The sequence below is a fragment of the Lepidochelys kempii genome, chromosome 7 (genome assembly GCF_965140265.1).
Source record: "Lepidochelys kempii isolate rLepKem1 chromosome 7, rLepKem1.hap2, whole genome shotgun sequence".
NCBI classification, from domain to species: Eukaryota; Metazoa; Chordata; order Testudines; family Cheloniidae; genus Lepidochelys; species Lepidochelys kempii.
In genome coordinates, this window is record NC_133262.1 from 100796429 (window position 1) to 100822032 (window position 25604).

The window sequence follows — 25604 nt, forward strand, 5'->3', positions numbered from 1 at the left end:
TCAGAAAGTCTACAATTTTTTACAAGCTTTAATTTAAAGTAAAGTGAAAGTGATCTGTATTGACCACAATAATGTAAATGCTTTTCTTATTTTAGTAATCATCTTTCATTTGTGTGTCTGTCTGTCTTTATACATTGGAAATATACAGGACTGCATTGCATCATAGATAAAAATGTACTTTTTTGGATGTACGGTGGAATGTAAGTTTAAGGGTACAAATTACAATCTTGAATAAAGTTTTTGAGCATAAAAATTCATGGGATGGTGAATCTGCTGTTAAGTAACAAACTGATAGTAGAGATAGCTCCGCTATCTTCAAAAAACTTGTAAATTGTATTTAGAGTTGCAACTGCACAAATGAAACTATATTTAGAGAACATGAGACCTCTGGAAATTCAACTTTTGTGGGAAAGTGCTCTTCCCAAACAGGGTTAAAAGAGCACTCCCCCCTACCCCCAGTGTTGCCTTATAGCAGAGTGATAGATTTTTTTAAAGTTTAGTATCATTTTCTGCAACATGGCAGTAAAACAAAGAGGTGCTGCTAGATTCCACCTGAGAGGGGTTCGAGGAATGATCAAGGGACTATTAACACTGTTCCATGGTGGTAAAAGATGGACTTTCAATTTTAGAGGCATATTTTATAATGCTGTGCTCAAGTGACAACTCCATGTAACAGTTCCATTCTCATTTCTAGTTACCATATGAATAACTTCCAAGATACACACTGCCTTCCACTGGAAGGCACATAGTAAGAACATTAATTCATTCACACAAAAAAGTGTACATTCCCATAACTCATGTGGCAGGATTTTCATTAGAGGTCCTTTTGAAAATAAGAGGTTCAACAGATATATGCAGAAGCAATAGGAACTGGTGCATGTAGAATGGATGTAGCACAAATCCCACCCCCAGACAGTGAAAAAGTGAAATTTCACAACTATGATGTAATAACTACAAAATGACCCCCCCCAAAAAAAAGGTAAAGTAAGCTTTTTTTCTAATGATAATTAGCATTTCATGTAGTGTATTCTGTTGTCACTGTGAGCTGAATACAGCCAGGTTAACTCACTGACATAAGTTTCTAAGACAGAGGGAGTGCACAGGAAAGGATAGAGATGATTTTTGCTTATTGGCCTTGTGTACAGAATTGAGATATTTCTATCTAAAAGGTCATGAGAAAGAGCAAGAGAGATATGGATGGGGCAGTATTTTACCAATATACTTTCTTGAATTCAAAACTCCTTTATACTACAGACATCAAATTCACCTGCAGTGTAAGTATGAATTCCTTTTCCATCTCTGTCTTTGTCCTTCTACTAATTGTTTGCCAGCAAACCTTTCCTTTTTTTCCACTTTGCTTTCTTTTTCTATGAAGGTAAGTATGGCAATACATGCACATTGGAGCCTTCAGGTTCCATGGATAGAGAATTGCCGTTAGGCCTTGCAGAATATGTTGCCATTTAGGCACATGGTTCCAGAGGCTTATCCTGGGCCAGACTCTGCCCTGGTACCCTGGACCCAGCATATGTGCCTCCTCTCCCCTGGGATAACAGTTTCATTCTGCTGCCAGTTAATGTAATTACCCCAAACTATGCTGAAGATTCTTGGTTCAAACCCTATCACTGATGCACAATGTGAGAGGAAGTTGTTACATCTGCAGATAATATAATTTAGTTTACCTTTTCCCTTTTAAATAATGTAGGAAATTACATTTAAAAACGGTATTAAAATAACGTCAGTCAGGTTGCAAAGTCAGTACTTGAAAGTTAGGAAATGCCAGAATTTACACTGCCTGTGCAACTGTAATTCATCCTCTTTGTGCATATGTATTCTGGTAACGTAATTATGTGATTGCATACTGTGTTTTCACAAGGCCCCTGCCTCATTCAGGGCACAGAATGGATGGTGCTCAGAAAACACATAAGGGGTGTGTGTGTGTGTAGTGAATGACGCTGTTTTTAGGATCTTTGCCTCATTTACTCTAGAAGTTGGAAGGTGTGCAGAAAAAAACACAGGGGGGCTGCAGAAAGAGAAAGGATACTTTTGTGGTTAAGACAGGCAAATGATATACTGAAGAACTCAGTTCTATCCCTGTCTCTGCCATGTTTTTCCTATTAGAGAGACAAGGTGGGTGAGGTAATATCTTTTATTGGACCAGCTTTTATTGGTGAGAGAGAGAAGCTTTTGAGCCACCCAGAGCTCTTTTTCAGGTCTAGGAAACTAACTCAAAGCGTCACTGCTAAATATAAGATTTGAACAGATGGTTTAGCATAAGTAGTTAACACATATTTCAAGGAACCATTCAAAGTGATGTGGCCTATTGATACCCTTCCAGTCGTAGGGAAGAAAGGAAGAGGGGCTGGGGGAAGCAGCTGGGTGTGCGTGTGTGAGAGAATTTTCCTATGTGATACTAAGCAAATCAAAATTTTGGCCACTATTATTGTCTGTTCCTCATTTTCTGAGTGCCCAACTTGAGACATCTGAGGCCAAATGTAACCGTGCAAAATCACTCCCTACTGAAACTGACAGCAACAAGAACTGTGGCCGCTCAACACCTCTGGCAGGGTTGTCTGGAAGAATGAGCGCGGTTGGAAACCACTGTGACCAAGATGACTTTCTTCAATCTGCCCTTAGTAACAAGAGTGAAAACTTTTCTTTCACAGACACACTTTGCTAATATTACTTCCATTTTGTCATCTTAATATTAGACTACTGTAATATTCTTTTCACGTGAGACTACGCCTTGGCACCATCCATCAACATAAGTTAGTGAAGAATTTTGCTTGTTTATTGGGCATGCTGCATGCCAAAAGCACAACCCAATACACTGGTGCTCCATATTCTGTATTTCTTGGCAGAGTTTAAGGTGTTAATTTTTTTAATGTATAAAGCCCTAAATATTTTGGATAAAAGCCAATTGAGAGACTATGTCCTCTGACCAGGTCATACTGCCACAGTTATGGTCAGCAGAGATGTCTGAGATAACATGCCACTGGTTTAGAAGAAAAGGGGCTGAGACCCTATTTTCTCTAGGGGGGATGACTTTAGGAAAGAATTGAATTCCAGAATTAATCTATTAAAGACACAGACTATCTGGGCATGCTGCAAAGTCCATCCATTCTTGAGGCTGTGTGGGGAAGAAGCTGGGTTGAAGGATGTAAAGGTTGGATTAGGAAATTAGCTCTTTGGCAGGATGACTGGCATAAGAAGGTTGATAAGATCAAGTCTTCACAGTTTTGGATTATTATTCATCTGCTTTTGTCAATTTTAAAAAAAAGTGCCTAGAGCTATCTGTTGGCACTTTCAAATGCAAATATAAAGAACATAAACAAATACCTAAATCTCAGCTGAGCAACGCTGCAGCTCTGGTGAAAGGCCGCCTTCACAAATAAACTGAAACATACAACATACCCTATTAAAAACCCTCTGTGTGACATTTTACTACCTTAGTTTTCGTACTAAAGAACTTTCTACAAATATTACCTTTTTGAAGTTATAATACGTCTTCAATATGACATTCTCCCATTTGTTCCAACAATACTTTTATATTATATGAAATGATCACTGAGAGAAAGTAAGAGACTATATAAAGAAAGATATCACATCAGTGCAGTTTAGCCAATTAAGTCTGTCAGCATTTCCTTTATATGCTTGCTTTTTTCTACCATAAAATGTGCACACCTGGTCTCAAGTCCAAGATAATTGAACTAAATTAAAAAAAACCTGGATCAGTACATGTTAAAATGAGGAAAACCTATTTCAGGGTTCCAAAAAACTAAACGTGTAGTATAGAAGGTCACTAAACATTACAATCCAGGCTCAGTGGGAGGCCAATGAAAGGTAGGCTTCCTGCAGAAGCCTTAACCTCCAAAAAGTCACACCTGTTCCATAGCTAAGACTTTCAGACCCACCTGGGAGAAGCAGAATTCTTGTATATCAGAACCTTACTCTTACTCTGTAGTACTGAATTCTCAAGGCCTTCAAACCCTGCATATGAAGCAGCAGTTAATTCAGCTTTTTACTGAATTTACTCGCCTACTTGGCTGTTGCTAGAGAGTGGAAAGGGAGAAAAATCAGTAAGGAGGAGGCAGCTTATTCTCCCTTCCTGCCCAAACAAGTATTTTACCTCAGTGGATCTTTCTTTTCTCTTCTTGGCTGATCTCTGAACTCTCCCAATAATACTGACAATGACATAATTGCCATAGAGCAATTAGGCTAGCAAAATCAGAGCAGCTGTTCCTAGGAAGGGAGTGGTTCAGAATGCCTCATTACACATTCTGTGGCTGTTGCAGCTACTCCTCTTAGAATAAGGAGTAGCCTCTGTGGGTGAACAGCCCAGGAGGCTCATGAAGTTACCATGGGTCATCACCCATGAAGGCAAATTTCTGTAGGACCTGGATCCTGAAAGATCCTGAAAACAGTAGCTAAAATAAAATCTGTAATTATGAATTTTGAACTGTTATATTTCATTAACCAAGCTCAAAGTTTGAATCCTGAGCTTTTTGCTCACGTAAACCATGACCAGCAGAGTTTTGTGGTGTAAGGGCTCATTTTAAAGTGCTTATACAAGCTGCTGGTTGATAGTCCTGGAGACTGAAATACCTTATTTATTCAAAGAGCAGATACAGGAAGAAGAGCAGCCGTGCAACCTTCCCCTCCCTGCTCCACCAGCGTGCCTCAACCCTGATCTATATTAAAAGATTTTTAAACAGCAATGAAACATGTCAAAGTGCTTTACTTCATTCCAACCAGTGGAAAATCTGTGGCACTTTTTCAGGTGATCATTCCATGGGCTTAACAGCTACATTTTAGCAGCACAACCCTGAACTGACATTTTTGAATTCAATGTTTTTGCAGTTTGTAGCAGTCTACTGTATACACCCAAATTTTCTTTTTTAAATATGGATGATATAAACAAGAACTTCTACATCTCCATTTCATTAACTACACAGATTCAAATATCTCTGAATAAAAACTTTTTTATCCAGTATAAAATGTGATATTGTATTAGCTCCATTTAAGTCTTTATAGTCATGCAAAAAGGGGATGAGAAAAAAGTTTAAAATGTTATTTACTCAATACTTACCCTATAACGAGACAATCTCAGCTGTTGCATTTAAATAACTGCTATCACATTCATTAATCAATTCAATAAAAAGAGTCATGATACACAGTGATTTAATTATTTTCCCCTTCTAAAAACAATCACACCATAGAACAACTGCTTGCCAAATTTCATTTTTAAAGTCAAAGCTGATTAAGTCAGAAAAGTAATAAAGAAAGCAAACAGAAAAAGAAACAAAAAGAAAACTTATAAATACCTGAATGGTTTTTGAATAAAAATTACAAGCAATAATGAACAGGTGAAATTTGCAACCACAGAAGCCTAAATTGTGACCACAAAACATGCATATGCATTCATTTGTGCATGTGCAACTAACTGCATGTACAATTACCTATTTTGTGCATGACAATGTCTGTTTTACATGTGCATGCAGCCATGTTTTGTAGGTGCAACATAGGCAATGTATGCAACTACAGTATGTTTGAAAATGAGACCCTACATGCTATACCCCAAATTAAGACTCCTAAATGTGGAGCAGCACAGCAGGAGAAGCTGTGATGTGTTGGAGAGACATATTGTGCTTCCTTCAGTGCTGCATTCTAGCACAGTGCAGTACAAAGAAGGACATGGTAGGTCACCACGCTGCCCAGACTCAAACTCCATGGGCCATTCAGCACTACTGGCATTCCTAGTGGCACCTCTGTTCTGTCTTCGCAGAGTGGTGCTTGCTGCATTCTGGCTGCATATTGTGCAGAAACATGGAGTGGAGGGAAAAAGACTGCATATTTTCCCTTATACCTGCACTGGAATCTTTATGGCTGCGAAATTGAAGATAAGGTTATATTGGAAACATCAATGCTGTGTTAGAGTGCATAACAAGGAGGCTACTAGTTTCCTTTTCTGGGTAATAAACACATCGTTATGGAACCTAATTTCTCAGAGAGCATTCTAAATATATTTAATTAAAATGCAATTCCCTTAAAATGTACATATTATTCACAGTCAAAAGATTACGTTCATGGAGAGAGAAGAAAGAGGCCACTGCAGAAAGCAAACTACTGTGATTTTTACTGGGGACAATTTCACTTCATGTAATTGACTTTTATGTCTTGAGGAAAAAAAAGCAATAAATGGAACATGATAAGGGGGAAATTTCTCTCTTAAGCAATGTGTTTATTTAAATGTATGTATATTGTTGCTTGGGTAGGAATACTTGCTCTTTGTACCTATTAAAAAAAATTAAAACATCTGTAATAATTTTGAGAATTAGTTTTAAAACTGATCAAAAAAGATACAACATAGCTACCTAATGTTACATAACTATCACCAACTGTGTTTATAGAAGTGGCTAATTGTCCATTTATAAGCCTCATTCCCTGTGTTGGCAAAAAGATAGTTTAAGTTAACAATAGGCTTATTGAAAAATTTACTGCCATTCAGATGTGTTCGTATTTAAACCTTTCAGCCAGCAAACGTCAAGAGTTGAACTGCATCATTTCTACTGTCTTTGCCAAGAATTATGGAAACTTGTGCCAAAACTAACACAACCATTTGGAGCAGTTGGAAATTACAACCCTTGGTAGCTAAAGTACACTACATGCAGGCTCTATTTAGAGCAATGTAAAATGTCCAACACTGGTGTAGTCCAAATGAGAATGTGATGTAAGTGATAGTTAATCAAGTCAAAACATTTTACATAAAATATTAAAGTATTACTTGGTTACAGACCTTGTTCAAAAACTGGATGGTGAAAGGGAGGCATAGGAAGTTTCTCGGTCATCAAGGGCTCACAGAAGTAGGCCTGAAGCCAGGCTGTGCACTGTTTCAGTGGTTCTGTCATTTCCTCTGGGCCTTCGCATACCTCACAAGTAACTGAGGCTTCCTTAGTCCTGGAAAAGCGATAACATTAGTTTAATAAGTTTAATAGCCAAGCTGCTGAAGATTTTAGCATGCTAAAGACACAGAGAAAATACTTATTACATTAAATGGAAGAAAAACGTTAAATGTTACATGGACTTATTTTTCCTCTCATAAACACTAAACACAGAATGCTACTACATAAGGAAAAATGAAAATCAAATTAGAAAAGGAATTGCAATAAAGCCACAGCTCTGTGTCTAGTTGGAGCAAAAAGCCTGAGTGATATTTATTGTTATATACTTTCCAGTGCAGGTGAACAGAAATGTATACTATATCGTATTTTTGTATTTGCATTATAAAAATGAATATTTCATACCTGTTAAAGTATTGAGACTACATATAGACACACACCCCTAATTAAAATGTTCAGTAATTTAATCCCATTCATTATCTCCAATGCCTTTTACTAATCTGACACATGTAAAACAATTCAGAACATCAGTAGTCAAAGAGATTCCTCATTACCTTTAGAATTGCAATGACAATACAAAGTGAACAAAGAACAACATTTGTGAGAAATATAGGACTTTCTTTTTTAATTTACCTATTTGGATATCCATTGCCTAGGGAGGGGAGAATACCACGCACAGATGTAACCATGTAAAAAAAACAGGCTCGGGGGGGAGATGGGGGTAAATAATGGTGGAGGGGACACCAGAACTGAAAATGCACAAGTCCATCAACAGGATAGTAAAATGACATATCCTCAACATTGTCCCAGTGGTTATAGCTGCGCTAGGGATAAGGTTTTCTCTCTTTCTTTCTCCCTGACACCTAGCAGAGTCCGATAACCACCATGGAGTTTTCCCGTGGGACAGAGGAAAGGAAATAGCATTCCATGCAACCAGCACTTTCCTTTTCCAGCTATTATTGTCAGATTTCTGCTTCCCTCCACTTGTGGGAGTGAAGGGAGGCAACTGAGAATTAGTTTGCTTTTAAATAACAGCTTAGATTTTCAGAATATGTCAGAATGTAACAAATATTGCAGATGGCGCCTACAAATTTCAGGATTTACTCCCCCCCGCCCCATACATGATTTTCTTCTTTTCCTGCTGTTAAGACTATGTGGGGTTTGTGTAGGGGTAGGTGCGGGAGGGGGAAGGGCAGTAAATTGGCGGGTCTTGCTTTCATTGTGTGCAGCATCGTATTGCACAATATTCAATTCACTTGATTTCTGAGTTAGAGCAACACGAAGTACATAAATGTTGCATAGCTAATATACTCATTTGAGATTTCAGTGACAGAGCATTTGGACATCGGCTGTTGAAAAGTGGGGAGTTCTCCTCTGACTGTCACTCTGCTTCCTAATCTGTATACTTTCTGCAGAGTAAAGCAAGTTGATCCAGAACCCTACAAGAGCTTTCCTGGCAGTGCACATCCAACACTGTGGGACAGTGAAGCCTTTGCCGGTGTCTCTCAAAGTTCAGGAGAATTAATTTGTCTTTATGTACTAATAAAATTAACATGCCCCACTAGCAATACATAGAGGAGAAAGGATGTGTGTGGGAGTCTTCTAATAATCTATGAATGATTATATACAGAGCTGACATCATGAATCAATGCCAAAAAGAGCAACCACACCTTCTTTAAGCCTGCCAAAAACTTTCCAGCACCCAGTGTTTATTATCCTTCCTGATAAAGCATCCAGCAATTTTCTGATTATTGTAAAACAGACTGTTTGGAAATTACCTCATGGACTACTCAGGGTGCTTTTGCTGTCACAAGGGACCACCTGTACAGATTCCAGTCCTGGTTTCTTGTTTTCTCCTGCAGGTATGCTCAGTCCCAGGAAAAGGAAACTCCATTCATGGCTCAACAGTATTTCCCTTGACAGTACTACAAACTTAGCAGACCAATTCTCTGATGGGAGAATGGCGGCTACAAGGCAAAGTGTTGAGGGTGGAAATAGGTGAAAAGCAGGTAAAAGTGCGGGGATCCTCCTAGTAGTAATAAAGATATAGAAAAATCCCATCAGGACTGGGGGAAATAAAGCAAGGCTATTTGGTCCCTTCAGTCACTCAGATGGGGGTTGTGGAGGAAACCCTAGACAATTTCCCGGCATGCCAAAGTACCAGACACTTAACAAAATATTTTCTCTTAATAGGAAACCTAAGCAAATGAAAATTGTGTGATGTATCAGTAATGACATAAAAGACTCCAGGTCTGTTTTTGCCACAAGGCACCTCTGCAACAAGACCTAACCAACTCAAATGCTTGATCCACAAATGCATATGAAACTGAAAACAACAGGATAGCAATGTAATCAGACACCTACTCTTGTCTCTGCCTCTGGATAGGATAAATGATGTACAGTCAGAAGCTATTTTAGGGTTTATTCTCAGAAGTGAAACCCTCATCTGTTTGAATTGTGCATGATTAAATGGCCTTGCAATTCTCCCCAATGCCAAGTCATTTTCTAATTGTTAAGCACTGAAGGCCACATTGCTGAATAGCAAGAAAATAATGGAGAATAATAATAATAATAGCACAATGGAGAAAGAAAGGTGGGAAAGTTAAAATACCAGGGAGATAGACAGCATGCAACAGATGATTAAACAATCGGTTAAAAGCATTAAAAATGTAAGCTAAAAAATTGATTGTTTGGCATATAAGAAAACAAAAGAAAATCAGAAGACACGGAAGAAGATGCAACTGTGCATCTAGCTTGCCAGCAGCCTCCCTATTAAATGCAAACTTGTTGCTCTTCTCCCTATTTATATGGCCAGACTATAATTTTGAGGGTTTTGTTGTTGTAGTGCTTTGTAAAAGTTGTGTACACTTTTTATATTCTTTTGGGATTTAAAAATATTGGTCAAAGAATTGAATTCAATGGGATTATTTATGTACATAAACTTATTCACATAAGTTTCAAAGGCTTGGGGCCTTTGACTGCAAGCTCTCTGGGCCAAGCACTAGCTTATATTATGTTTGTATATCCCCAGTACAATAGGTCTATATGACTGGAGACTCTAGGAACTCTCTCAGTATATTTCATTGTAATAAAATAATAAAACTCTTGAAATCTGCAACAGCACAAAATTAATGGACTTCTCTGATCCATGTAACAAGAGTGGCACCATACACATTCAAGTTTCTGGTGACCTCACCCAGGATCACATCTGCTTGCTTAATAGTCATAGGTAGGCTATGACTTGAACTACTCAAACATGAAGAGAAGTAAGGGAAGAGTAAGAACCTTTCTTATACCCCTGTGCTGGCTACTCACTTATTATCCCCTCTCCCTGGAGCAAGTGGGTGAGGAATAGCCGGAGTCTTGGCTCGATCTCCCACCACACCAGCCTGCACAGCTGAGCTGGCACAGAGGTCATAAATTTCTTCTGGTATAAACTAGAAGCAAAACGATTACCGCTTACTCCTGGGAGAGAGAGTAAGTGGGAAACAGAAATGGTACTGTTTTTCAGAAGGGTGTTTTTCAGAGGCATAATGCCCCCTGGGCTATTGCTGGGGAGCTATGGTATATGCATCACCCCTTGCTTGAGGCTTTGCCAAAAGGCACAATCTAGACTTAGTTCCATTTTTAGAATAAACAACATAATACAGATCTGCCAAACTATCCCTCTCCCTTTAAAAATGTACTTTAATTACAACATCTGCTGCGCCTACTGTCTGAGCTATGGTGCACTCACCTAGGGTGTGGGACACCCAAGGTCAAGCTCCTGCTCCAGTGACTAATTATTTATAAAAAGTGGAGCAGCTGCAAGAGGAGAAATGGAGAGAGCCCTGCTCCAGAATACATCACAGCCTAGTTACTCTGATTTGCTCCTGCAATGAGGGAAATCCAAGTTCAAATCCCTTCTCCAGTTGGGAGAGGGAATTTAATTCAGCTCTCCCACATCCTGGATGAATGCTCTAACTATTGGGATAAAGGTTATGAGAGAGGCTGCTGCCTTCTCTCATCTTCCTTCATCCCCTCCAATTTTTTTTTTTGGTATGGAATTATTCAGAAATGCGTATCAAATTCACAAATAGTTTTGGGTTGACCAAAACTACATTTTTTGGCAAATAAACTATACAACCTGACTTACTGCCCTCTCTCCTCCACTTCCCCCCTCCCATTCTGAGATGTATAAAGTGGCATTCCCTTCTTTCTTGAAGCTACCACCCTTCAAAAATATCTGACTTTACAACAGCTGCTGCTTTTAGAGGATCGATGCTCAGACAGAACGTCCAGCCAGCAACGTTTCTGAGACTCATAGCCACAGTTAAGCCCCACTATATCCTGCTCAACAGGTGACCCAAAGGAAGCCCCAAAACATTTATCAGAACAAATTTAGAGTAGGTGAGCTGAATTAAGTAATGTTTTCCCTCAGGTGAAGTTTCTTTTACTCGGTGTTTCATGTTTCTTCGGAAGTTTCTGAACACCTTGTACTGCACTATATACATGCTCCCCTTACTCAGCTTCTTCCTGTCCTTGCCTGTTCAGTTTTAGGAGGCAAACACCCGTCTAATTCTTACACTAAATGTTTGCAACTAGCTTTCAGCAATGAATCAACAAAAAGATGGGGAACCTCTATGTTAATGTTCTTTCCCTCACTGATCCCTAAGGAAAGGGCCTTAATCCTTGGCTATACAGCCACCAGTGGCAAGGAGCCAACAGCAAACAAAATAACAGCCAAAGTAACCACAGGTTCTATGCTATACCTCTGGGCAGCTTGAATCTTGAGCTGCGACATAACAAAACTTAACTTTTATTTTTACACATGAAAATAAAATAAGCATATTCATCCAAGAAAGACAAGAAACTAAAGAGCCGTTATTTCAGTGAGTTTCACAGCTTTCTCAACAAGCAATAACCGTCAGTTTAATTGGAAAGGTCTATGTGTACGTTAGCTTGATGAAGGTACCACATAAACATTTTAAAAGCATTTCAGAACAGTATTCTTGTGTCCAAGTGTGGCAGATTTGCCCATATTTTTTCACTGAAATATACTGTTTTGCCTTTCTGTTAAAGGATTTCATTGGCTTCCCTCAAAAGAAAAAGCCACACATTTTATTTGCAACCTTGCTAGTATAATGAAAAGCATTCTTTTAAAATGCATTTTGGGGTGTGGGGGGAAGGGGAGTTCTGCATTTTCCTATATTACCAATGCTCTTATTGGGGATGTAAAGCTTTATACTTGCTTAGGTTAGCAAATGGAATTAGGTGCTGTCCAGCATCCTTGGAGGATACAAGTTCCATTTCTTGCTATATTTCTAGTCTGCCAACTGAATTAAAATGTGACCTGTATTTCTTAGCATTTCCCACTTTTAAAAGGACATTTGCAGAATTTTTATAGTAGTAAAATTTATCTTAAATTGATTTTTTATGCTAGTGCTAAAGATCTCAACCTTTGCTTTACCCTGCACATTTCTACTTTAGATCTTCTTTTTAACTCTTTCTCTGTTGGTATTAAATAACTATTCATGGATGAAATGCTGTTAAATGGACTTTGATCCTAAAGTAAGGATTTATGACACGACATTTAACATAGTTGACATAACCTAAAACAATCTAATTTTTTGTATGGGTAACAAAAATGTCCACTTAAAAATGTTGCATCTGATGAAGTGAGTTTTAGCCCACAAAAGTTTATGCCCAAATAAATTTGTTAGTCTCTAAGGTGCCACAAAGACTCCTCTTGTTTTTACTTAAAAATAAGTTATTCTTGTTCTTTTTAAAGTCTTGTATTACTCATCATTGTTCTCCCTCTTATTAACATAACTGTGGTGTGACAGTATCCACAGCAGCTACACCTATGACAGAGGGGCTTCTAAAGACTTTCCTACAGCAGAATCCAGAAATCCAAATTATCATCAAGTTCAGCACCACATGGTTGCTCAAAAAATCATCTCTGGATTTTCCCAGCAAGCAGAGCATACAAATAATAACTCCTTGCTTGTTATATTAAAATCTAGAAACTTGCTGCTCACCGCTCCACTAGTGAGTGCACAGTGCCTTAGCCCAATAGCAAAAATCTCCGCAATGCTAATCACCAGCTGAGCTGCTGCTGCACAACATACAAAGAGCAACTTCCGGCTGAGACAAGCTTAGCACAGTTCCTACCAGGTTGGCCAGGAGGAGGCTCCCTTTTGGATCCACTAGGGTTTGCAGCTGCCTATAGATCAAATATCTCAGTTTGATTCTCAATTGTGGTAATGTACAAGACATTCATGAAAGTTCAGCCACTGGCCTGGGGAATTCAATACTGGTTTAGTTCACTCTAGTGTCTTACCACCCCACTTCACACATGCAACAGCTGTGTTATACTGTTCTTTTTACTATACTCCATGACTGGTTCTATTGGCTTTGCTTTCTGTAAGCCTCACAACTAAAAACTGGGCCCCTGCTCCTACAAAACAGAGGATGGTGAGGTTCTCTTACCCGTTTTTAGATTCTCCTAAGAATTGTATTTTTTACATGAAACAATAGAAAGGAACAGTGTGTTTTTAACAGAGGAAAAATATAAAAAAACATCTGTTTCAGTTTAATAAGGCATCTTCCAAGACACATGCAACTATTGGCAAACTTAGAAATACTTTCAAAACAAGTATGTAAACAGCAAGCTGGCTTCAATACCATTGTTGAGGAAATGTTAGATATTAGTATGTGCATGTGAAAGTTTCTGAAGTTTTCTAAATGCCTTCCCATTATGAGAAGCAAAGAAGGCTGATTACTGTGTTTAGGGATACAATGCCACAGTGGTTAACCATATTCCAAATTGGTGTGGCTTTTATTTAAAGCTTCCTGAGTGGTATCCCTTTTTTTTTTTCCTCAGTAAGTCGAATAAAATTTAACTGAAACATTCTAAAATGGACCTTGCGTTGTCATTTAAAATAAAACATAATGCACCACAATGACTCAAATGGCAATTTTCTTAGGATGCAGAATCATTGTAAACATAGATCAAATCATTCTAAGAATGTTACACAGGCACCTGCAACTGTTAAATACAATAGGTACTGTTAGCATATAATGCTAATTTCCACTGTATCTAATCAGGCATGTTCAAGGGTTTATCACTCGGTAATAATTACCTCAACCTCTAGTGGTTAGCCTGAAAAAAGGAGCTGGGAGTGAATGGAGATTCTCCTTTATTTGAAGTTGTTGAAATAAATCGAACAAGAATAAAAATGGCAAGTTCTACTCCTTATCCCATAAGTGTGCAGTTAGCAAATGACCATGGGTATAGATTCAGATAATTGCATATTTATTATATCAATGGAATAATCATAAAGTAGTCCCTTTGGAAATAAGGATAAAGACCTGAAAAATCAACAAGATGTCAACGGAAAGAGCATTTTGTTGTTATATTTTTTGTATCACATTGAAGATGTGATTAAAATAAGTTATCTCTGAATTAAGGCTGCCACTCCATTACTAACTAACCTTGTTGTATTTTGATACTGCTGCACATATGGCATGTGAGATCATACATTGGTCTGAGACATCCTGCTATCCCTAGAGACTTGGCAAATGTAAGGGTCTGCAAACATTCAGTCCTGTCACATTGTATGTTTATTTCAGTACCTAAACATAATATTTCAGTACCTAAACATCCCTTGAATGTATTCATTTAACCATTAACCCTGTTATATATGAACAATATTTTTGTATTAAATATATTTTGATTCTAAGAACAAGGACTCTGGGGCTTTCTATGACCTTAATGCTAAGAATATGGCCTTAAGAATGTCTCTACTGCTGAGATGCCATGGGGCCCTACAGAAAATTTTCCCTTCTCTGCCCTCAGAGCGATAGTTTCTTACAGACCAGGGCACAGCAGGGGGAATCTGGTGCCAGGCATGCCACTGGTTCTTGTGGCAATTCCAAGATTTCTCTTTGCTCTCTTACTCCTTGTTTACCCCCCAACCAGGTGTGTAAAGTACTGAAAAAAAAATCAAACCCGTCACACCTGAGGAGGTGACATGTAGCCACACGGGTCCCCCCTCTGTACCTGGAACAACAAAGAGCTAGGAAGAAACTGCATAGTGCCATCATATCTGATGCAAGGAGGTGAAGACAGACATTGAGAACAGTGGATGGGAGGTGATCCCTGAGAAAGAAACCAAGAACTATCTTCACAAAGGGTGGGCAAGAGTGGCAAACAGGAGAAAGTAAGAAAAAAGAGAAAGGAAATGCTCCCTTTGTCTTGTGAAATGAACCCTAAACCTCACTACTCAGTTTCCAAATCCTTCCCAATCTTGTGAGAACAGTTTAATCCTAATCCCTCCCCATTACCAAATCCTCCAGTTCCCCTAGGTTTCTTAACCTCAATTTCAACAAAAACACTCTCATAACCAACTAACAGGCAAAACTACTTGGCAAACATGCATATTAAAGGATCTCTAATAGAAAATTTCATAATTTGTTTCTGGAAATATCCAAGTATATTTTACAGCATAGCACAATATGCAGCTTTTGTAGTTTGATGTGTATGTACAAGTTGGTTTGCGTGAGAGAGAAATCAATAACCCTGTACAGGAAGTGGTGGTTTCTTTCTTTTCAAAACGCATATTTTGATTTTGCACAATCTGGTGTATTCCAAAGGCTCATCAATTCTCAGAATTATCTTCATGAGCAACAGTGATAAAAGAATCTCTGTTAGGAATAATTTAACTGGGACACTATAATATAGACAAATATAAGGTACCTTGCCCAGTAACACTAGCAAACTTATTTTCTTTTCAAAATAGAGGGGTAATAACTCCAGAACAAACAATAGAGGCTTTTCTGTTTATTTGAAGAGCGGGATAAAATTACACCCAAAGCCAGCTAGAAAAGGGGAAAAACGTAATACAATATGCAATAAATATACCAGAGTGTTTTGGGACTTCCAACCCAAAGAGAAGTTTTCTAACATTCTCTGTCCTAATTTGAAATTGAGGCCCAACCTAGACAAGTGTTTTGTGAACATGTGTAAAGAACTCCATGTGGCTGCCATGCTAATCTCTTTGTTAAGGGAAAAAGACCAGAGACCTGTTGCTGTAGCAGACATGCACTATAAAGAATAGGCTTTGACGTGACCTTGTAGTCTTGCTAGGCTGCAAGAATGTGTGATGCAATCTGACAGCAATTTAGGCATGGCCTTGTTAGAGACTACAGAACCTATTTAATGTCAAACAAAAATAAAAATGTGGATGGACTTTGTAAGGGCTTTAGTTGACTATAGATAAAACCTTAAGGGCCTTTTAACATCAAGCTTATGGAAAAGACCGTAGTGAAATCAGCACACAGGTGGAAAGGAAAATATTTTCTGGGTGACTGAAAGTGGAATTCTGTCACCACTTTAGGAAAGAGTTGAGGATGTCTTTAAACAGTCTAGTAGCCAAAACAGTTTTCCGATAACACTGATGACATGAGAAAGACTTTAAATGACCCTGAGACTTAAGGATTCATGAAGGATTTCCCACGTAGAAACATTTCACGGTTATCACAAATACTTTTTCAGACAGTATTGCATGGTCCTTTCTGATACCTGTTAGCTTCAGCGAATCCTCTCTCTCAGACACATGAAGTTACTAACAAAGCTCCAGTAGGCAATAGCTGCCTCCAGGAATGAAGCATGTTTCAACAATGCCTTAGGTACTCACCAACCAGCCTACACCAATAAGGCCAGGCAGATAGTATAACAATCTTAAAGGAATGTCCCCACCAACTGTGCTCAGAGAGGAACTTGTGATTCAAGCACCCGAAGGCATCTGAAATCCAAGACAGGAACTGATGTGATATACCCAGAGCTGGATTCTACAGCTTTAAAGTGTTGAACTTGGGTGCATGTGCAAGAGCACCGACACATGATGGGAATCTGCTTTGTTCAGTATCATTATGGAAGAGACATGTTTGATGACTTAAATATTATAATATCAACATAGTGTTACTAGCTTTAAGATAGGTTTCAGAGTAGCAGCCGTGTTAATCTGTATCTGCAAAAAGAACAGGATACTCCTGTTCTTTTTGTAGATTTAAGATGTGATTCAATAAAAATTGTGTCACTGAATATTGTCACTGGAGCTGAGCAGGATACTTTTTCATGTCCTGCGAAAATCTGAGATTTTGAAAATTTCCTGTTTTGCATCAGGACAAAACCAAGACCTTATGAAATTTTTCAGAGACAGAGAGAGAGAGACCCACCCCAGCACAGACAAGAGCACAACAGTTAGGGTAGTCACCTCGGATATGGGAGACCCTAGTTCAAGTCTCTGTTCTGCCGAATTCAGAGCAAGAACCTGAACCTCCATATTCCAGGTCAGTGCAATAACCAATATTCTGGGTTGACTCTCTCTTGTTGCAGGTATTCCACTTTGTACAAATAATTAAATATTCATTTGGCCAGAGAAAGAGAGACTGATTCTATAGCCTGCTGGTTTCAGCACAGCAGGAGCTTGAATCTGGGTCTCCCACATCCCAGATGAATAACATGGAGACACAGATGGGCAGGCGTACACACAAACTTTGATCACAAATCCCATCCAGGATCCATGAAAACTTTCTCGATGAGAAAGTTTTATTGAAACTGATAACTTTTCACAGGAACCTTTGTTTTTGACAAATCAGCATTTTCCAATAAAAAAACATTTTGTCAAAACATTCCTAATGATCACTTATTTTACCTCACGGCAATTTTTAACTTTGCCACACAAACCCTTGCTCACATGATCCATGGGAGATGACCTGTTGAAGTCAATGGGATTCTCTCTGTGAATAAGGACTAGTCCTGTCTGTAGGAACAAGGCTTAAGTGTAAATAAGCTGTCTTAATATTTTAATCTTTATTTGTATCATCCATTAAGTACAAGTTTCAAAGCCTATGCATCAAAATGGTTTTTGCTTACAGAAATGGGCGGCATCATATTTTTCACATGTACAACTCAGTAGTAATTAAAGCATGAAACCAGCATTGCAACAAGACTTCAAATATTCACTCAGCCAACCAGATTTTCTTAAAGAAAGATGTATAAAATTGAAAAATATGTTTAGCTAAGAGATGTACCATCAAGCTTCAATGTGAACATTTTAAAAAAATGTATTTAATCAACATCTTAACGTCATATAAATAGTCTTTCTTTGATAGATGAAGACAAAAAAACCCCCAAAACTGCAGATGAATTATCTAGTCCCTAATGATTTGAAAACAATTACAGGATGCAGAGCAATCTAGTTAAATTTTATTCAGAAGCTTACTACACTTGTGTTTTCTCTTATTTTTCTAACAATGAAACCCATGAGGTTTAAGCACAATTCATTATGTATGAGACCCAACTTACAGTGCTTGACTGTTGATTAATAGGAAAGTTTGCTGTATGTACATTTGCAACATTAGATGCATACAATATGCTAACTTATTCTTTCACGGAAGCTAATTATTTACAAAAATGACTACTTGAGACTACAATTTATTAAATGCATGCATCCAGTCTCAATTTGGCCCCAAAAGACAGTCTGGAATGAAGATCTTTTACATGATGTGACAACTTCTAGAAACAGTGTTATTAATATTGTAAATGTGGCAAATAAAGAGTTCAAATAGCCTTATGTCTATGTTGTGTTTGTTTTTCACAACTGAATCAACGAACAAAGCAGCTTTTTAAAGTTTAAAACCCATGTGAGGCACATTCTTCTTACGTAGTTTAATTTAGCTTCTTATAAATGAAATGTCTGTACATTAGCAATAAAAGATTAAAAACGGAGAGTTGAAATAAATGGAAAAACACACCCCAAACTTGAAATTATTGCTGAAATACTTCTATTATAGTTCTTTTAAAGACTTTATTGAGAATGAGAGTTGAACATTTACTGAAGAATATCTTTAAAAATTTTAAACTTGATAAGAGTCATTCTGTGACATACTGCAAATTCTACTGAGTTTTTTTTTGGTTGGTATTTACCCAAGTATTTTATTTCCCAGGGGATCTTTGTGGTTGGAAACTTTGCATTAATTAGTATCTCTCCTTCATGTGAATACCCCGAAATAAACAAGTATGCATCAGCCCAAATCAGAAATTTGGACACCATAATTTGAAAAGGGATTTCAAATACATAGAAGTTTCCCTTTATAGACTACATGCAGAAAATATTTCAGTCTTCACACCAACTAGCCTTTATTGGTCTTCTGTAATGAGGACCCTGATCTTGAAAACATAAATATGCTTAACTTTAACATGAGTAGTCTTATTGACTTCAGTGGGACTATTCACATGGTTAAGATTAAAACACGTGTGTTTGCAAGATCAGGGCATAAAAGGTAGCCACCTACATGAGAATAAGTTGTTTAAGAGACCAGCCTCTGGGTAGCTACTAATCCTGTCACTTGGATGCCCAGAAAGCTGTTGCCTAGATATCCTGTGCTGTTGGTGTGTGCCATAAAATATTCGTTAGAGATCTGAGGAGAATCAGACTCCTGTCTTCACATGCCAAGATAAGGAAAATCAATTTCAATGCCCAAAAGACTCAACTGATAGTGCAGAAGGTCATTAAATGTTACCAATTGCTCTGTGCCATTAGAGTTTTGATCGGAATCCTAGAGAGAGAGAGAGAGAGAGAGAGACATAGATTTCAAACAAGATCCTGTTCTGGGATACTGTATTGTAGGCCAATAGAGGAAATAAAACATTAGTGGAAGGGTGGACTTTTTAAATTTTTTTGAAGACAATATGTTTGTTCAAGGAAAACAAAAAACAATACCACACACAGTGTGTGGGTGGGTGGGTGGGTGTAAGTAAGGTTGCAAAGCCAAGCACTCCAAAAAGATAGGGGTGCCATCTGATTTCAATTTCCCCCTCCTACACCCATTCCCAGTCCTCCCTTCTTGCACACCCCTGCCCAAGAGCCTCACCCCAGTCTCTCCATTGCAGGTCTTCCACTCTCCAAACTCAACTGGCTCCCAGTCCATCCCACTTCCCCCAATCCTCCCACTTACTGCTCCCAATCAGTTCTCTCCCCCATCTATTACTGTCTGATCTCAGTCTGCCCCACCCTTCCACCACTAGCCAACACTGGGGTCTTTTCACATAGTAGGAACATGAATGAATCATGGTATCTGGAGTTCGGTCAACAGCTAGGTGGTCTGAGCGAAATCTACACCTTCACTAGAGTTTATATTGTTACTTCTCTCATTCCTGTATCAAGATGGTATCACAACTGGCTCTAAAAGTACTATATGGCATTTACCTGGCACTTTCATAATCTCCAAAGCATTTTGAAAATATTAATGTTTACAATATCCTCACAACACTTCTGAAAGTTAGGCATTATAAATCCTCATTTGCCAGATGGGGGAAACTGAGGCAGAGAAGTTCAAGTTTGAATGATCAAAAATGACCTCTAATATTGGGTGTCCACCTTGGGTGTCCACCTTGATTCACTTTAGGACCTGATTTTCAGAGGTGATAAGTAACCAGAACTCCAACTAAAGTCAACAGCAGTTGCAGGTGCTCAGCCCTTGAAAACCAGCCAAAAATAAAGACACCCCAAATTAGAAGCCACTTTTGAGAATTTGACAAGAAGCCTATTTTCAAACCTAGGTGCCTACAGTCAGGCTTCTAAATCCATTACATAAAGTTTTCAGAAGTGCTGAACATCCACAAAACACACAGAAATTGGTGGCAATTGCAGCTGCTCAGCACCTTTGAAAATTAGAACACTTATTTAGATGTCTAAATATAGATTACAAAGTCTAGCTTTTGGTGCCAAAGTTTGTCCCATGTGACTTGATCAGGAACACAAAAGGAGTCAATATCAAAGCCAAGATTAGGACTCAAGAGTTTGTCTCCCAGTCTTGTGCTCACACTCCTAAATCATGCCTCTTTCTAGTGACCAGGATTCAGCTGAGATCAACGTGGCACGTGAATGTGCAGCAGCTGTTGCTGTTGAAAACCAAAACCAAAACCGAGGTTCAGCTTTTGCTTTGCTAGTTAAGAGCATCAGCTCCTGCAGTATTCTTAGCCCCTTCTAGCTAGTGGAGTATACCAGTGTGCCCAGCACTGTGACTTGGGTCTGCTTCTTAACATCTAACCTTAGGCAATGAAGCAAGCCCCATATCTGACTTGGAAAAAATCCAAAGTTTCTTCATACAAGGGTTCCCTTTTTCTGCAATTTCTGCTCATTTTAGATTTCTGCAGCCTTTCATTGTGTACCAGCCAGGCATCCACTTGCATGGCAAAAGACGACTCAGTTATGGGAATGCCAATTTCTCATTAGGTAAAGCTCCCTTGTGCCACTTTTGTCAATAATTTATTTGAAATCAAACTTGCCCATGGGTCCTACAGGGTGCTGCAGTTTTGATTTAAAAAAAAATCAGAAAGGAAACCAAATATTCATTTTTCATTTTAAATTGCTTGAAGATCCTAACCGGATTAAGATTTTATCAAAGTTCTGAGTTCATGTGAAGAGTTGCTAGAGTCACTAAGCTCACTTTTTAGAAAACATGAAGTTGAGTCAAAGAAAAACTTTGGTTCTAATTAAAAAAAAAAAGGAATAATTATTATGGGCTAAATCCCACTATGCTTACTCACATGACTGATCACACTGATTCAACCGGACTTAAAGGGTGTGAAGTAATCAGGATGTGGCCCTTCTTAAAAAAAATATTTTGAGTGTTTGGGGCACTCACAAATCTTCTCCTCTTCCTCTTAACAAATACGGGACTTCTCAACTGCTTCTGTTGACCAGCAGAAACATCCAAGAGAGGTGAGGCAGCACTTGCTGCAAGACAGCAGATATAATTCTGTGTCAACTGCTGGTGGCAGCCTATGAGTTCTGTAATGGGTATAGGGAGAAAGGTGGATAGACATCTGTAATACTGGAGACACAGACAGGGAGAAGCAAGCTCATCTCTATCTCAAACCTAAGATATGAATACTGCTGGGAAGCTCAGTGAGTCAGAATAAAGCAAAAAATTGACAATAGGCATTGACCACAACCCACTAACACATTTTTAGATACCACAGTCTTTGTTTGCACCGGGTTCTACATGTGTTAACTAACATGCGTTAGCTACCATTTGCCAAAGACACATTCATTTTCAGTGTCTAGACTAGGCTTAGGAGAAACCCTGATGGTTTGAGCAAAGAGTTGGTCAGATATGGGGCTGTCCATGACTTTCTAACCTTCCCACATGCTCTACATGGAAGACCAAGTCCTTAGGCATAATCACCCAAGGATTCCAGATCAGACTAGAAGGGATAGACCTCTCAGAAGGCTCTTCAAAAGGTTACTTTCAGTGAGTAAGTTAGTGGGTTGTTGGTTTTTTTATTATCTCAGTACATTTCTACAAAACGTTCAGTCTTTCTTGATCCTTCAATTACATTTGCAACTCACTAGATGTTGGCAGGACTACGGTTTCCCCAAAATGTTAATACCAACTGAAAAATTCACTTTGCTGCCTACCATCTATTCCTCAAATACACATCACAGAAGTCCGTGGTTCAACATAAGTTATCATAGGCAGGAATAACAAGCTGCAAAGCATTTATTTGTTGTCTTTGAACACATCTGTGGACCTGTGTATTTTCCAAGGGTCCATGTAACTGCACCCTCACTATTTCATGTGCAAAACCATTCACTGTGTTTGTATATGCTTCAATTGCATCTACATATGTGGGGGAATTTGAGCATACAAACCAGCATTTGAGTAAGCATACTGCAGTCCTCATTCAAGAAGCTCTTTGAAAGCAATGAACTCCTTCAGCCAGCCAGAGGGATTTGCTGGGGAGTGACATAAGACTGTGAAGCACGCTGCTTCAGTGCTTCCAGCTTATGCCAGCAGAGATCCTCAACTTCAATTCCCTGCATGGCAGCACAGTAGGCCACCAGATCACCTAAGTGTACTGTATATGTTATTTACATCTTACTTAAGCTGAAAGAAAAGCTCCACTTTTCTACAAGTTACTAAGCCGGCTCCCATCACTGTACTGAAAACAGTAGGGTGCATTGACAAAAACAATAAAGGCACTGTTTTAAAAAAACATTTACAGTTAATTATCATTAAAATAAGACTCTGTAAACTCCAATGCCAAAAGGGGCCTCCAAAAGACTGGGTATTTAGGTATACTTTAACCAAACCATTTCAGCCAAACTCCCCTCTTCATGAGTCGAATCCCTACTCACTGTTTTCTAGCCCATGCCCTGATTCCTTCCTCATCAGTCTTGCCTGTAGCTCCCTACCCATGGGAATCTGCATGGCGCATCAGGTCTGAAAGTCTGTCTACTGGGCCCAAAGCTCTTCAACTTTTTACCACAGTTGTGCTCTGGTATGCATGGTATGACCGAAGTTCTGAAATCGTACATACTCTCTGGAGTTCAACTAAGTGGGAAGTCCCAGACAGACGGGAAGTTGAAAGGGAGGCTGCCTTAGCTGCTGGGATGCAGAAACTTTCTAAGAAGAGAGCCGTATTTGGATTTGAGGAGGGAATCTGAGGGTATGGTGGGCAGGTAAAGGTGATGTAATAGAAGGATTGAAGGGGGGAAAAAGGCAGGGAAATTTTATCTAGATTTTGGCAAGTCTTTTTGAACTTTGTCCAAAAATCTGGCAGATCCTGGTGCAAGATAGATTTATCCTGTATTCTACAGCTGAAAAAGAGAGAAAAATGAAAAATATAAGCAAATAATGAATCATTGGCAGCATATGACTTCTACAGCAGAAGATAAATTTTCTAACTGTTGAATACTAGGAACATAGGTGCTGGACTAAGGTTGCTGCTGTACCCCCTGGCTTGAAGTGATTTCAATCATATACAGTTTGGTTCGATGGCTCTCCGTACCCCTCACTATACAAACTGTTCCATCACCCCAACCAGGGAAATGTATATAACATTATAAACTCCATTAATTTCCCCCCTACTTTAAAAGCTTCATATTTCTCTCTTGCACCCCAATTCAAGTGAACTTTTCCCCTTTATGATGGTTATATAGACATGGTTCTCTAGTCTAAAATTCTGCTAAATACTGCACTACAACTTTGTTAGATCCTCCAGGTAGTTCAGGAAAAGCTGTAAAGTGGTGCACCAGTACTCTTACGCCTAATTATGAGCTTTTTTTGATCTGTGAATAGATTCATCTGAATATCTTCTCCTTTACCCAGAGGTCTGGGGAAGGGCAGCTTTCATGGCTCATGCCATTTGCAATTTATTGTTGAAGCTACAGCATGGTACAACTTGATACATTCAGTAGCTCCTCTGAGTTGGATGAAACCTTCCACCAGCCTATGGACAAAAATCCACTCTTAAAAGTGTATATGGGAAGTCACCAGAGAGGGTAATCTGGGATTCAATCAAAGTTGCAGTTTATGGTCCTGATCCTACAAAGGAATTTGTACTGGCAGCCTCTTAAGTGCATACAAAGTTCCACTGAAGTAAACAGGACTCAACATGGTCATACGAGTGTAGCTACTTGGATCAGGACCTATACCTGTGAGGTGATGCAACATTATAATTTATGTAACTCTGCATTTTATATGATGGCTAAATATTTTCTGAAGCACAGCAGCATCTTTTTTCAAAAAATGTGCATTGTGCCTAGAGATTGCTCTCCACTGGGCTTTAGGTGAATCTGTGTTGCAGTTCCATTAACTTGTGTACTATCTCATTAATAAATAACCTTGCCACGTAAGTGCCTTTCTTGAAAATTGGCTTGTTCTGTTCCATATAAATAATACACATTTCTCTGTTATCAAGTATGGCAGGTTTTTTTCTTTACCTATGTATGGCATGTTATATTAGACAATGTGGCAATTTAATCTAGGAAGCGGTTTATGTAACACTTCCTCAACATACCTTGTCTTTGGTCATATTTACTACAGCAGCTGGAATATATTAACTGGCTAGCATAGCATAAAATAATGTATTTAATAACTGACATAAGTATATTGAGCATATGTCAATAGTAAAAAAAAATCTTAAGGAACTATTAAATGGATAGTTATTGTAATTGTGTTTTAAAGCACTGAGGTCATATTTAATTTTGAATCCAAGCTCTTAAAATGCGTTTTTTGGCAAAGGCACAGTAATAAAAAAAAATCTTAACAGTAGAAAAAAAAATGAAAATTATTACTATAAATCTTTTTCCAGATTACTAACACTGTAATAAACAAACTGAATAAAACTTTAATTGTTTTAATCAGAAATATTGTCACTGGCATTGAAAAGACTACGTTAAAGGGTGATATTTAGTTCTTTTGACTTGTGCAGTTGCCTGTCTCCCCACATTTCAGCCCTTACTTCCTCCCTGTAATTGGCCACTATCCCAGAAACTATTGTCTTAAGTCCAGGGTTATCAAACTCCACTTAGTTCCACCCTCCGTCTTTTCCAATCAAAGGCTACGTAACTGAGGAAATTTAGTTATGTTACACACATGTGCAGAAAGAGAGAAGCATTTACTGTAGCACAAAAAAGCCAGGCCACATATTCCTGCTAGATTATTTTCATGCTCCTGGACTGTCTTTGCTGGGGAGCAATGTCTGTGTCGAAAGCAGCGATGCCCAAACTTTTCCTGTCACTCCCCCCCCCCCCCACACACACCAGTAATTGAATCTGTCCTCACTCCCACCCCCATTGCTGTGCAGTTGGCTGTGCAGAGGAGCTTGGGCTGGAGGTGGAGCTGGCCTGAGGTAGGGAGCAGAGCTGC

General features: G+C 38.7%; 1 protein-coding gene across 7 annotated transcripts in view; it reads right to left on the minus strand.

Annotated features, from left to right (window-relative positions):
• MGMT (O-6-methylguanine-DNA methyltransferase) overlaps positions 1-25604 on the minus strand; it is a 369913-nt gene that overhangs the window by 105950 nt on the left and 238359 nt on the right. For all 7 annotated transcript variants that reach the window (XR_012160039.1, XM_073354045.1, XM_073354040.1 and 4 more), the window contains one exon: positions 6794-6954. Coding sequence is in view for 6 of the 7 variants with exons in the window: in XM_073354045.1 (XP_073210146.1) it covers positions 6794-6954 (161 nt within the window). In the remaining variant the exon portion in view is untranslated. The remainder of the gene's footprint in view (positions 1-6793; positions 6955-25604) is intronic.